Genomic DNA, 15620 nt, shown 5'->3' with positions numbered 1-15620 from the left:
CCTCCATTGCTCACTTGTTAAGTTTTCAAACAGATACCTGTGTGCTTTCTCCCATGCTGCCCCTCACACTTGTGAGGCATTCCCCATAAACATCCTTAAAGCTATCTCTTTATCCGCCTTCAAATCCCTCCTTAAAACTCATTTGCTGGGATGCCTACAAAAAACTTGACGTCAGTTAGGCTGCTTGTGTACTGAGACCACTGTGTATCATGCTGACCAATATTGTTTCATTGTTTTCTTGTACTTCCCTGTCTGCATCCATCTGTTGTCTTTTATCTAATGCTAAGGCCAGGTCTACACTGACAAGTTAGGTGACCCAGCTACATTGCTTGGGGGTGTGAAGAACCTACACCTCTGAGCTATGTAGCTAAACCAACGAAACTCCTGATGTATACAGTGCTGGGTTGATGAAAGAATCCTGTCAGGGAGGTGGATTAACTACAGCAAGGGGAGAATCCCTCCTATTGCTATAGTGAGCGTCTACTCTGAAGCGCCACAGTGGCGCAACTGCTTCTGTAGCAGTTTAAGTGTACACATAGTCCTAGGGCTAGTCTGCACTGGCAACGTTAATGCGCTGCCAGAGCAGTGCTTTAACATGACTTGTATAGTCATGGCAGAGTGCTGGGAGAGAGCTCTCCCAGCACTCTCTTAAAAAAACACCTCCACGAGGGGTGTAGCTGCCAGCACTGGTGCACTGTGTACACTGGTGCTTTACAACTCTGAAACTTGCTGCGCTCAGGGGCATGTTTTTTTTTTTTTTTTCACACTCCCAAGCAAGAAAGTTGTAGTGCTGTAAAGTACCAGTGTAGACAAGACCTTAGATTGTAAGTTCTCTGTCTTGTGCTAGATGCTGTACAAAATACAATGGGGATTTGTCCGTAACTAGGGCTCCTACGTGCTATGGTAATACAAATAAGTAATAATTTTCAGTCAAGCTTCATTGTTTTGACACTTACCTTGCTAGGAAAAAATGAATAAGTAGACTGGGTGCTCCTAAATTGATCTTCTGGGAGGTCTAGATATGAGGAGCTGATGCAGGATATCCAATAATAAATCAAAAAAGAACTGCATTGTTGACTGAATAATGCTAGCATTTTTATAAAGCCCCACCTCCTTTCCTGGTAAAATGCTTATGGAACTATACGACAACTTGAAATATAATCATCACAGAAATTAAAACAATTTAATTAGAACATTGGCAGTTTGGCTATTTTTCCACATCAGAGAATGCATTTATATTAAGATGATTTGTTGATGTTATCTTATAAATGTTTGAAAGTAGTAAATAAAGAAACCCATTTAATAAAAAATAGAACAATTTCTGTCTAGAGAAGCAGGCTTTGAATTTTTCCAACAATATTTTTGAATCCTTTGCAAAATAGCTGAGAATGTATTTAAACAATAGAATTTTAATTCTGAGATTATGTTGTTCCCTATGCACAACAGGCAAAATTGTCATGTTTAAAATTTTAAGGATATTTTCAATGGGAGAAATTTTCATTTATATCTTGTAGCTGTAAATGCCTTTTTAAGAAGTACTACTTAATTTCTGGCAAATAGTAAAAGTATATCCCCTCTTTCTCTCCCCCCCCCCCCAAAAAAAAAAAAAGTAGACTTACCAGAAACTGACTAAAACTTTTCTTCTTCTGGGTCATTGCCTTATTGCAGAGTCAAGACCATTCCATTGTTGATGATGATGATGATGATGTGGACCTGCAGTTTAACTAAAATAGGATACTTGCATTTCAGGGATAAAAAGTAGCTTGATATAGGTCAAAGTGATGACAGTGATTAAAGCAGTAACTCATTCTGAAACAGAATGTTGCTCACAGATGCTTTAGAAAGCTGTAACCTTGCAGAGGCATAAGTTCTTTGGGATAACAGTTAAAGTGAATGTGTAAAGGATTATACTTGGGACAGTGAGTCAAAGAAGATGAAGAAAAATGTGAATATATGTGGTAAAAAGTTGGAGAGCCTCACTTGATGGACCAAATGCACATTGGAAAAAGAGGCCCTTTTGTTGGTTATGTCTTCCTTTCTTCTTAGTCTATTCCATAGATAGTTTTAACTTCACAATATTTTCTTTTAGAGGTCCCCATCAAACCGAAACACATACAATATTCATAGTTCAGAAATTTCCTTTGTCTACTAATGGCAGATGTTCTTCCTTGAGCCCTTGAACTTCATTAAATCTCTGTCAACACTAATAACAGTATACTTAGCCCTTTCTACCCATGGATCTCAAAATACTTGTAGTATCATTTCCATTTTGAAGTTGGGGAAACCGAGGCACAGAGAGGTTAAAGGCCTCATGAATTGCCCACTGAAGTAAGTGAGACATTTTGATTTATTTCAGTGAAGTTAGGGCCTGAGCCAAAATATCCTATCCAAGTTTACACAGTGAGTCAATAGCAGAGCTGAGAATAGACCTCAAAAGTGATTTTTTCCCCGTCTTCTTCTTTTCTTCAAAAGAGCTCAGCATTTGGCCTAACTTGCTCCCATTGAAGGCAGTGGTAAAACTACCATTGATTTCACTGGGAACCAAGTTAGTCCAATACTGAGTGTCCAGTGCCCAATCCAGTAGACCCCACTGTCTTCCTTCTGTGCTTTCTGTAATGGTGCTAAACATTGGTTGTGTCCTGTTTACAATAGCTGTCAGACTTTTTATTGCTCCAATTCAGCATGAACCACTGCTGATAAGTGCTGGAAGAAGTGAGTCAATTTCGTAGTGTAAATAGTATTCAGAGTGGCGCCTCCCATCGCTTGCATGGCATGTTAGCCCTTATTAATATTGTTGCCATTTTAATTTTTATTGACTGCCTCTAGTATTGATGGATTGCAGCACTAGACATATTTGTTTCTCGGCTGAATCAGCAGTATTAGACCTCTGAATATTTCTTCCAGTTGGTTTGGTTCATTGTAATTAGTTCATTGTTGGTTTTTTTAACTAACAGTTGTTGCTGGGACCTATGCTGCCTGACTACCTTGATAATAGCTTGCTATGATACATATATTATGTTGTCTTTAATAAGGTTAAAATAGTGGAAAGTTTTAGTATCCTTTAAAAATGTTTGATTTTTCTGTCCGATAGGTTATATATTTTTAGGCAGTGTGTTTGTCAAGGGTGAAAATGATACCCAGTGAAAAATTGCTTAGCCATGCTTGTTTGCTTTAAGAGGTGTGCTCTCCGTATTCCTGAGCTCCTATTGCTATGAAAGAGAAACCGATACCAGGCAAAATATTGCTAATAAATTGTCCTGTAATTTTTTTAAGGCTGTGATATGCCTATTTTGTGCCACAGTGTACTTCATTGGTTTCCTTTATACATTCTTCAGTTTAGTTGGGATTACACAAGTTTACTTCATAGAGAGGAAACCACAACAGTTCCTACTGTGACAAGCTACAAGAACTTTAACAAACAGAAGACAGGTTTATTCCTGTAAATACTGCAGTTAGAAAATATGCAGCAGGATATTTGTTAATACATCAAAATACAGGTACTTAATGCCTCTCATTAACTGCATTGTGCACCCAAGGAAGTTAATGAGATTTCTTGATGCACAAAAATACACTATACTTGCAGTACATTTGCAATTTAAGGAAAATAAAGATTTGGAAGTGGAATTCCTAATCATTTAGAGCTCTTCCCTGTGGATGAATCAGCAGATTACATAAAGGATATGATATGATTAATAAATATATAAAGTAGCCCCTTCATTGTGACTCCAGGGCCAAACCTGCTGTTTTACCATTATAGCTGTTCAAATGGCTTCTCCCAAACTGTTTTGATCTTAGAACTAAACATTCTGTTTTTCAATGCTGCTTCTCCTGATTGGTTCCTCTGAAAATTCCATGACAGTCATGGGTGCCTCTCATAACATGATATGACACTTTTCCTTTGTCTTGTAATTTCTAATACATATTTTTAAAAAACGATATTAAAAGATTGGTAAGGTTGTGCATGTAAGCTTAACTAAGCCCCTTTGTGTATATGCATTCTGATACAGCCTTTAATTACAAGATCGTTGCAATTTCAGAGTAACTGCACTTGTATTCCCCCTCTGTGGTCCACCCAGGGCACCCACTTAAAAGTTTCTGGCTCCCCTACTGTCATGTCTCGTTGGCGGAGACCCATGTCTCTCTCTCCCTCTTGACCAGGGTTTTTCTAGGCTGCACAGTTCCCTGCTTACACTGTGTTATTCCCAGCAAGCCAGATGGCCTAAACAGCCAGTGTCTGCACTGGGGGGCGATAAACTGTGTTATTGCCCACCGTAGTTTACTCACAACATTTTCTAAGCAAGCACATTTACTCTTAAAGTAAAAGCATTACAGAGAAAACATTAAAAAAATAAAAGAACCTACACGAATGATAATGAGCTTATCAGAGATCACCTCCAGCTCCAAAAAGGGATCTGGTAGGCATTCAGTCCTTCAGATCCCACATGGGTTTTTCTGTGGTTGCATGTTCATAACAAGAACACATGAATAAGTCAGTTTCTTCTTTATATAGCTTCAATCTTTGATATTCAGATGCCAGGAACAGGTTCCCTCCTCAGGACGTAGCTTCAAAAGGTTGGGTTTGGAGGTAGGAATTTGAAATCACCTCCCTCTAGATATTTAATAGGAAACCCACTTAACTTTGACCCAGAAGTTCCTTCTTGTTGGGCACATTGTTTAAAATAGTCCTTTTGAAGCTTCCCAAGGTTTGTATTGACCATGTCTCCACCCTACCCCCTGAACCTCCCCAGTAGTTACCTCCAAATCTGCAGTAACACATAAACTTTGCATTCAATGCAATAGACTTCTTAAGGTTTCTCAAAGATATTGTGGGAAACTGAACTATTTATCACAATGATCAAATGCTATTTTTCCACAGAACGCCATCCTCATTGGGATGAACAGTGCTCACTTAATCAGTAGGTATTTAATATTTTTTTTTCTTCTCATTCAGTGTGTGGTCATGCATTATTTACTGCCCACCATTATTTACTACCCTTTATCCAAACTCTGCCCTGAATACAGAATTATTAATTTCTTCATGGGATTTTCTGTAGTAGTCTCATAATATTGTAGGAGTTGGCAATGCTATGGATAAAGGGCACTAGCTAGTAGGACTAATATATAATGCAGGGATCGGCAACCTTTGGCACGCGGCACGTCAGGGAAATCTGCCAGCGGGCCGGACAGTTTGTTTACCTGCAGCGTCCGCAAGTTCGGCTGATCACAGCTTCCACTGGCTGCGGTTCGCTGTTCCAGGCCAATGGGGGCTGTGGGAAGCGGCGCGGGCTGAGGGATGTGCTGGCGACCACTTTCCCGTAGCCCCCATTGGCCTGGAACAGCAAACCATAGCCAGTGGGAGCTGCGATCGGCTGAACCTGCGGATGCTGCAGGTAAACAAACCGTCCCGGCCCGCCGGCGGATTTCCCTGACGGGCCACATGCCAAAGTTTGCCGATCCCTGATATAATGTTTAGTGGCAAAAAAACCCCTACATTAACCCAAAGTTAAGGTTGCTGGGTGGTCTCCCTGCAGAAAGTTGAGGTGAGCAAAACCAGAAAATGCAGTTAAATTTGTCCATGTAATCTTAATTCTGCCCTCTTTCAGCAGTATCTCAATATGCCCCTTTAATGCACATACCTTTATTCTTCCAGCCCCACAGTTGCTGAAATGTACAAGCTCTTCATCTCTTTTTAAAATCCATTCACTCTCATCCCCAGGGTCGGGCACTGTGGGACAGTTTCTGCAGCAACAGTCAATGTCAGCAACTCAGTGTGTTACACTGACACTGCATCGATTAACTACATCAACTTAAGCGCTACGCCTCTAGCGGAGGTGGAGTTATTAAGTCGGTGTAGTGGGCAAGTTACATTGGTGGGAGCTACATTTCAGTGTAGATGCTTACAGAGTTAGGTCCGTGTAAGCTGTGTTACATTGTCCAAACTCTGTAGTGTAGACCAGGCCTACATATTGGAGGAAATAATTGGGCCTGCTTGGTAAAGGTGTGTTTTTGATTTGAGGACATACGTGAATTACTTTGAGCTGTGTGATAGAGCTGTGATTATGATAAGATCTATGTTTTGCACCCTGTGTGTGTGAGTAAAGGAGAGAGGACACAATATGCAGCATTTTAATGCAGAATTGTGTAGGTTATGTCAGTAGCAGGGCACAGGGCTTTTATTACAAAGGCCATTGTAAGATGGAATATGAGAGGATTCTAGTGCTTTATGTGAAAGTGTAGTTGTAGAAGGTGTCCTGGGAGTTGTGTAAAGTGTAAGAGTTGTAAATGGCTATGAAGTGGTTATTAAATTGTACACATGGTATTGTTTCTGGAGAGTTGGCTAAGTTGACCCCAAATGTGGGTCACTAACCCTATCTGGCACCCTCCTGATGCACACTAAATTTCAAAGGGATCTGACTTACCATGTTGATTTTAGCTTAGAAAGGTCAACCTTCAAATAGAAGTTGTTGACACAACTTAACTGTAGTGGCACAGCCACTTCACTAAAATAAACTGCCATCATTCCTTGTTGGAGTGGAAATATTTTACAGTATTGGAAATCAATTTATCTATTGGATATATTATTTTGATTCTTAGAATTGAGTAGGCTGCCTGATCTGAAAAAGGTGACATATCAGTGAAATTATTTAGATGAGTTTAGAGATTTGTGGTCAGCTTTCTTAAAAGCGTATGATTGTATGACGGACTAAAGGTTTAGGATTTTTTGTTTTCAGTACAGTATTTGTGATATGCCACCAGTTATATTACCTTCTGTGTGTCACCCTTGGGTCTGAATACTTATGTTTGTAATACTGTGATATATGAGATGGAATTATGAATTTATCATGTGTATGTGAATAGGTTACTTCCTTCTCTCTTCACTTTATCTCATGTGTGTATTAGAGCAGCTCCATTTATTTATTTGTTTTTATACTTTAAAAAATAGATTGTGTGTTTGGCATATGTGAATGAGTTTGGTCTCAGTATGGTTCCCAAAGGACTTATGTCCACATCACAGAACCAATACCACAATTCTTACTGATTGGCAATCTGAACAGAGAAGCCAAGGATTTAATAGATTGTATGAACTAACCTCGTGCTGTTAGAATTGTATTTTATAGATCAAGTGCAGCATTTGTGGCTGGACAGTGGTGGAGCAATATATGAAGTTTTTACTATTTATGATTTGCCTGTTTTTGAATAAATAGGACTTCAGTCTTAGAGTTAAAATGCAAAAGAATATTTTAAACATACATTTTATTACTTTAGTAGTTAGGATACATTAAAAAGGAGTATGGTGTAGGCAAATGTCACTGAGGTAAAGCCCAACCCTGCTTCTCTAGGTCTATGGCAAAATTGTGAGGGTAGCTATATTGGGCTCTTTGATGTTAAGACCTTAAAAAAGAAATCTGCTCAGTAGTACATCACCTTGAGTATTGATGGTGTCTTTTAAACATCTTGTTCAACTATTATTTTTTCTGTTTGAGAGTAGAGTATTTACAACAGAGACATCAATAATGCCTTTATTAGAGAGGGTGATATGGTTTTGCAAATAAATCACAAACTTTTTATTTAGAAAAGGATTTTAAAAACCACTTGATTGTAGAAGTAGATTTCTTTTGTAGAAGCCTATTCATCCTAAAATAAGTTTTCAAAAATTACTCAGGTTTTCTTGGCATTTAGGGCAAATTCTGGCTTGCCCTATCAACAGATATTTTCTTTTGAAGGCAGGGAAGGCTGTGATTTGTCCTATAATTTTGTCCTGTGATTTTGTCCTGTGATTTTGAAGGCTGTGATTTGTCCTATAATTCGAAATTTTCAGTATCAGAAGAAATCTGTTTAGTCTTACTAAGATTTCTGTGGATATGTGCTTTTAATTCATGGGAGTCTATTTAGGAATTTATGCAGAGGCTTCATTTTCTTTGTTGTTAACCTGTAATGGATTATGAAGAAAGTTCCATTCACTCTTCAGAAGAGTGGCTGTGTTTGTGTGCTGGGAGTTAGAGAAGAAAATATGTTGTAAATGAAGGAATCCTTAGAGGGGTATGAGAGACTCATGGAAAGAATCCAATTCCATCTTTATTTTACCTGTACGTCTGAAACCTTTATAGTGTAGAATGTGACTCCATTTTATAATAGTGAGAAACAAAATTTTAATAATTGCACTCATTGTTGGACTCCTGATATCTTCCAGGCGCAGCTGGTGGATCTGAAATCCGAACTGACAGAAACTCAGGCTGAGAAAGTAGTATTGGAAAAAGAGGTGCATGATCAGCTTTTGCAACTCCATGCCGTTCAACTTCAGTTGCATGCCAAAACTGGCCAGAGTGTTGATTCTGGGGCAATTAAAGCAAAATTGGTGAGTATCATAGATTAAAGGAAAAAGTTCAAACTACACTTTTTTTATTGACTGTGTAAGTGGTGAAATGTTAATGTTGCTGGCACAAACTTACTTGAACACCAGTTTTAAAATAAACAAGTATATGTTACCTAGATTTCTTATACTATTTCTTGTGGAGACTGCTAAAATGATGAGTTAGTAACCTACTATAGCTGGAAAAGTACAGTAGAGAGAAACAGAGGAGTCCCAAACAGATGTCTATCAACATTCAGGGTTGTAGGCTGTTTGCTTTGAAATACGTACGTAATAATTTCAAAGAAATTGTATTAAAGTTCTGCAGTGGGAAAAAAATTAAGCTTATGCTTTTTTGTTTTTGTAATATAAATAAGCTCTGAGAGTTGGTGTTTTAACTTTTGAAATATTGGAAATATTAATTTTTTGTGAAGGTTTTCTGTGGAGAATGAAGGGAAGTTGATAGGCAGTTTTCTTAATTGAAGAGTTTTCCTGGGGTAGAAAAGACCTTTGAACGTCTAATGTGAAAAGTAAGCATATCTTACAAAAAATAACCAGGGCTTCTTTTTGCATTGTCAAAAAGAGGAGACACCCATTCCTCTCCCTCCCTCTCCACTCCACTCTAGGGTAGTGGGGTTTTTTTTTTTTTTTTGTGGTGTGGGTAACTACTAGAGATAAGACTGAAACTTTTTCAGTGGTCCTCCTTTTTTCATATTTCCAGACTGGGCCACCTCCCATCTCAGTCTTATTGTTTAATTCAACAGATCATCAGGAAAGACTCCATTCACCACTGGTGATTTGTAAAACACATTTTGAGGAACTATTTGACAAATGCCACCAAACAGCCATTTTTTTTTTTTTTTCTGTTAGCGTTCTCTGGATTTTAACTGGTGATCTAAACAAGAAACATTCTTTCTCATTACTAATCACAGCTAGCATGGTTTCAGGGTCCAGCATGAACAGAATTTTAATAAATAAAAATCATTCTGTATAGGCTATCTGAGTTGCAGGACTCCGACCTGGTTTCTGAACATTGTTTACACACTTTATAATTCTTACAACTCTTAAGCCATGTTTGTCTATGACCATGTTGAAGATTGTTTCTCTACCAAGTTCAAGTTGTGAAGCCTCAACGTACATGGAAAGTTTTCCTGTTACCTTAATGTGTACTAAAATACAGAAATCCCGAAGACAGAGTAAAGCAAACTCAAAAGATACGCCTAGATTTTTAATGAGTACAGTTTCAACATAGATAAATCCCTAAACAATATGTGGAAAGTTTACTCCTTAGTTTTAACTTTAAAGACAGACATTTTTGTGGCTTTAGCACAGAACTATAATATTTTTCCATTTGGTTCAGGTAGTTTTTCTTTTAAATAGACAAGCTTCAGGATTTATCTATGTTGAAATTGTACTCATTAAAAATCTAGGCTGACATTTTGTCTTTAATTCAGTATGGTGCCTTGCCTCTTCCCCTTTCTTATAAACCACAAGGCTTATCTTTTGAATTTGCTTTACTCTGTCTTCTGGGATTTCATAGAATTTTAGTGGAGAGAAACTGTCCTTTAAACTGTTTTAGATATAGAAACTACAAAGGCTGAAGAGCTTGAGCAAGCAAAATTGGAGCTACTTTGATGACAACAAAAATTGAAAATCTGAGTTTTAGGCTAAAAAGAGCTTTAGTGGTGACCTTCTATCAGTCTGAATCTGCCCAGGGGAGGCATTTTGAAGGGAGACCGTGTCAACGTGTTACTGAAAAATATAATGCTGCATATGTTAACCTTCCTCCCTCTGTGCCCAGTATACAACTTCTCTTACTAGAGCATGGGGGAAGGTTGATATGCAGTTTACTATTAATGCATATTTGACAAACTCCAAATTATGCAAAACGTTGGTGAATTAAAACATATTTAAACATTCAAGGTTGCTCAACAGTTGACTACATGCAGTTTACTCTACAAACGTCTTGCAGATACGATCTCTTTTTTTTTTTAACATCCAGTCTGTGCTGCATGGACATGAAAGCTCTTTTGGTACTTTTTGTAAGAGTTTATAAGAGTTTGACCAAAGTGACTTTGGTCAAAAATGTATCTCCTGCTCCTGTTTTGCAGTGCATTATATATATATATTTTTTGCTGCTTATGTACATACATCCCATAAGTGGCTGAATACCAGATGTGTAGTATATAGCTTGAAAAGTATTTTATGATGCTATGTAAATCTGAATTATAATTTAACTATCAGGTAAAACCCTTAGTTTAGGTTCAAAAAGGCTTAGAAGCAAACCTGTATTTTATTGTTCTTTGAAAAGCAATGATCTCTTCCCCAACAAAATGTGGAAATCTTTATAGCAATCTTACTGTATTTCAAGCTTTTGTAGATCTTCGCAATACTTATGTTTCATAAGGAAATTAATGTATGTAATTTTCTAACAAAGTTAAGCATTTTAATGATTTATTCCTTACAATGCATACTTTGATGCAGAAATTAGTACAACATACACTTTTTTGTTTTAATACCATACTTATTTTTGTGTCCTTTATTAATAAACCTAGTACATTTCATTAATAGTGTTCTGACAGAATAAGACTGATACTTGCATTTATTTTATGGCATTTTCTAGAAGTTCACGTTGCCAGTGTTTGTCAGTTTTTCTGATTATGGAACTGTTTTCTTCTTTCTTAAGTCTATCCTTTCTGTGGATGAGTTGGTAAGTATGCTAGTTACCTTCATCTGTATTTAAGTCAGTGCTTTTGTTTTGTGTGGCAGTATACATATTGGCCTCTGAGACTAGAAAAACAGATCTGGCTGGCTTTCTTCCCCGCTGGTTGGCCACATATCTGATATTGTTGAAAATTTTTAGTTTTGGTGCCTGTTATCCCAAGCCTGTGCATGTCTGTATTTGTTTATATTTCTGGTTTCTGCAACTGTTTTGGGATGATATGGTCTGGTAACTTATGAAATTCTGAAGGTTATCTGATCTTGCTACACAGAAACAAAATCTGAAACTGTTTAAGTATTTATTTAAAAATAACAATATTCAGCATGTTATGAGCAATAATTTTTGTACATTATCAATTTTCTCTGGTAACATGTCAGTTTTCATACATTCCCCCCCCCCCCCATTCCCTTTTTGTGAGTGTGTTGTTTTTAATGTAACTTTCCTATTTATTAACAGTCCTATGGTCCCTAGATATGTAAGTTTAGTAGTGTACTTATATGGAGGTGTTTGGTAGTGGTTCAGACTTGAGACTTTCACCTCTTAAACTTTGCAAGTGATAGACTTAAAGATTTTTAAATAATGTCACTATTTTCATAGAATTATGGACCATATAGCTACTATTAAAAATTGTTTTTATCTATTGAAAAATCATTAAGTAATTGAGATCTGTTATTCTTGAGTAAAACTTTGTATTTTAATGTTGTCTGTATTAAGCATAACTTTTCTGCTTTAGGGAATGTTAGTCATGATATAAAAACTAGAAAGCAATATCTGCTTATATAGGCGTAATATAACGGATCTGGGAAAAGGCTGAGGTATTCTTACATATTAGGACACTAGCCTGTCATGCCATCTTAACTCAGTATATTTTATGTTAAGAATTAGCCATTTTCTAATGATTTGCTGTAATGTGTGGTTAGATTTTTTTTTTTCTTTTTTTTACAGCAGTAAGGAAATATCATTCACTGTTGTAATGGTAAATGTTGTTTTATGCTGTATGTGAACTTTTAGTGCCAACAATTGTAAGTGTATATTCTTACATGCCACTTAAAGAATGGACAGTGTTAGAATGCGACTTAAAGAATGGATAGTGGATAGCACTGTGTATGTTTAAGGTTCAGTTCCAACTTTCATTTTAACCCCACCTCTTTCAATTGCGTATAACTTTGTCTCACTAACTGGTCCTTGAATGTAATTTTCCAGCCTTTGACAGAGGCCAGAGGAGAAATTTTGGGGTGGAAAATTGGAGCAAATTTTTTTGCTTATGTTTGAGTTCCATTATTCCTACTTTCTTCTGGAAAGAAATATTTCACAAAGATATCTGAACAATGGCTCAAGTTAGAAACATCAGACTTGATTTGTTTTGTAAATTTAATTAGAATATAAGGAATAAGCCACATTTGAAGAAAATCAGTGGTATAGCTTTACACTTATGATCGTTTAAAGTGGATCACTTCACACATGAACAGTAGAATTCTGCTATTTGGTTTTTTAGTTGATCTAAAAATTCTAGATCACTTTAGAAAGTTAGCTTGTGGTAGGTGAGACTCAGAAGGTTGGAATTATGAGCTTCTTTCAAGAGCTGTCAAACCAAAATCTTTGGATCAAGGAAATTACACATTCTAGAAGCTCTTAATCTTTTCTCAGCTAAAACCAAACCAAAAAGATCCCAGGAAACTCTATGCAAAAAAATACCGTTAGTATAAGTTAGGGTTCAGAAACTAAACAAAAACGTCAGGTAATGCAGAGCTCTGTGCAGTATTGTAGCTGAGTCAGTCCCAGGATACTGGAGAGACAAGATGGGTGAGGTAATATCTTTCATTGGACCAACTTCTGTGGGTGAGAAAGAGAAGCTTTTGAAATAATGCAGAGTGAAGATTGAATGTTCAACCTTTAATCTCTTCCTTCATGCATAAGCCTTAAACTGTGGCCTCTTTCTGACATTTTATATGTACAGGGTAGCCTACAAATTGAGAATAAATTGTATAATCAGTGGACATATACTAGCTCAGATCTTTGGGAGTGTTGGTGTGCCTTTGTGCCATCTTGGTAGTGCATAGGAACCCTAAAGCCAGCCTGATGGCTACATGAAGGTCATGCTTGCATATTACACTCCCCTGGGGTAGAGTTGCCTGTGATGGGTTGTGTCACAGAAACCCCTTTGGGGCTGCCAACTGATGTGCCAAGACTACTTCTGCCCCTGCTTTCCCTGCCAATTTGGGACTCCAGAACCCTGCCTGGTTGTGCCAGACATGCTTTCTGGCTACAAACACAGACCCAGGTCTGAACCATGTCCCACAAACTGCAGGCTTAACTGAAAGCAGCTTAATCATAGAATATCAGGGTTTGGAAGGGACCTCAGGAGGTCATCTAGTCCTACCTCCTGCTCAAAGCAGGACCAGTCCCCAACTAAATCATCCCAGCCAGGGCTTTGTCAAGCCTGACCTTAAAAACTTCTAAGGAAGGCGATTCCACCACCTCCCTAGGTAACGCATTCCAGTGTTTCACCACCCTCCTAGTGAAAAAGTTTTTCCTAATATCCAACCTAAACCTCCCCCACTGCAACTTGAGACCATTACTCCTTGTTCTGTCATCTGTTGTCACTGAGAACAGTCTAGATCCATCTTCTTTGGAACTAGATCCGTCTTCTTTGGAACCCCCTTTCAGGTAGTTGAAAGCAGCTATCAAAATCCCCTCTCATTCTTCTCTTCCGCAGACTAAACAATCCCAGTTCCCTCAGCCTCTCCTCATAAGTCGTGTTCCAGTCCCCTAATCATTTTTGTTGCCCTCCGCTGGACGCTTTCCAATTTTTCCACATCCTTCTTGTAGTGTGGGGCCCAAAATTGGACACAGTACTCCAGATGAGGCCTCACCAATGTCGAATAGAGGGGAACGATCACGTCCCTCGATCTGCTGGCAATGCCCCTACTTATACAGCCCAAAATGCCATTGGCCTTCTTGGCAACAAGGGCACACTGTTGACTCATAGCCAGCTTCTCGTCCACTGTAACCCCTAGGTCCTTTTCTGCAGAACTGCTGCCTAGCCATTCGGTCCCTAGTCTGTAGCGGTCCATGGGATTCTTCCGTCCTAAGTGCAAGACTCTGCACTTGTCCTTGTTGAACCTCATCAGATTTCTTTTGGCCCAATCCTCTAATTTGTCTAGGGCCCTCTATATCCTATCCCTACCCTCCAGCATATCTAGCTCTCCTCCCAGTTTAGTGTCATCTACAAACTTGCTGAGGGTGCAATCCACACCATCCTCCAGATCATTTATGAAGATATTGAACAAAACCGGCCCCAGGACCGACCCTTGGGGCACTCCACTTGATACCGGCTGCCAACTAGACATGGAGCCATTGATCACTACCCGTTGAGTCCGACAATCTAGCCAGCTTTCTATCCACCTTATAGTCCATTCATCCAGCTCATACTTCTTTAACTTGCTGGCAAGAATACTGTGGGAGACGATGTTAAAAGCTTTGCTAAAGTCAATGAACAACACGTCCACTGCTTTCCCCTCATCCACAGAGCAAGTTATCTCGTCACAGAAGGCAATTAGATTAGTCAGGCATGACTTGCCCTTGGTGAATCCATGCTGACTGTTCCTTATCACTTTCCTCTCCTCTAAGTGCTTCAGAATTGATTCCTTGAGGACCTGCTCCATGATTTTTCCAGGGACTGAGGTGAGGCTGACTGGCCTGTGGTTCCCAGGATCCTCCTCCTTCCTTTTTTTAAAGATGGGCACTACATTAGCCTTTTTCCAGTCGTCCGGGACTTCCCCCGATCTCCATGAGTTTTCAAAGATAATGGCCAGTGGCTCTGCAATCACATCTGCTAACTCCTTTAGCACTCTCGGATGCAGCGCATCCGGCCCCATGGATTTGTGCTTGTCCAGCTTTTCTAAATAGTCCCGAACCACTTCTTTCTCCACAGAGGGCTGGTCACCTCCTCCCCATGCTGTGCTGCCCAGTGCAGTAGTCTGTGAGCTGACCTTGTTCATGTTCTTGTCTCTAACACTCAGATGCCCAGCTCCCAATGGGGTCAAAACCCCAAATAAATCCGTTTTACCCTGTATAGAGCTTATGCAGGGTAAACTCATAAATTGTTCACCCTCTATAACACTGATAGAGAGATATGCACAGCTTTTTGCCCGCCCCGCCCCCCAGGTATTAATAAATACTTTGGGTTAATTAATCAATAAAAAGTGATTTTATTAAATACAAAACGTAGGATTTAAGTGGTTCCAAGTAATAACAGACAGAACAAAGTGACTTATGAAGTAAAATAAAATACAGTAAGACATGCAAATCTAAACCTAATACAATGAGAAAACTGAATACAGATAAAATCTCACCCTCAGAGATGTTTCAATAAGCTTCTATCACAGACTGGACGCCTTCCTAGTCTGGGCACAATCCTTTCCCCTGGTACAGCCCTTGTTCCAGCTCAGGTGGTAGCTAGGGGATTTCTCATGATTGCCGCCCCCTTTGTTCTGTTTCACCTCCTTATATAGCTTTGCACAAGGCAGGAATTCTTTGTCTCTCTGG

The 15620-nt window shown here is 38.7% G+C and overlaps 1 protein-coding gene across 2 annotated transcripts in view; it reads left to right on the top strand.

The window, feature by feature from the left end:
• Positions 1 to 15620, top strand: part of GOPC (golgi associated PDZ and coiled-coil motif containing) — a 53493-nt gene that overhangs the window by 9977 nt on the left and 27896 nt on the right. The window contains exons 2-3 of one of the 2 annotated variants that reach the window (XM_074948300.1): positions 8192 to 8356; positions 11037 to 11060. In XM_074948300.1, the coding sequence (XP_074804401.1) occupies positions 8192 to 8356; positions 11037 to 11060 (189 nt within the window). The remainder of the gene's footprint in view (positions 1 to 8191; positions 8357 to 11036; positions 11061 to 15620) is intronic. The other variant, XM_074948301.1, reaches the window with a different exon arrangement.

The sequence above is a fragment of the Natator depressus genome, chromosome 3 (assembly GCF_965152275.1).
Source record: "Natator depressus isolate rNatDep1 chromosome 3, rNatDep2.hap1, whole genome shotgun sequence".
Classification (NCBI taxonomy): Eukaryota; Metazoa; Chordata; order Testudines; family Cheloniidae; genus Natator; species Natator depressus.
The sequence above is the reverse complement of the archived record's forward strand: the minus strand, read 5'-3'. Positions and strand labels throughout refer to the sequence as shown.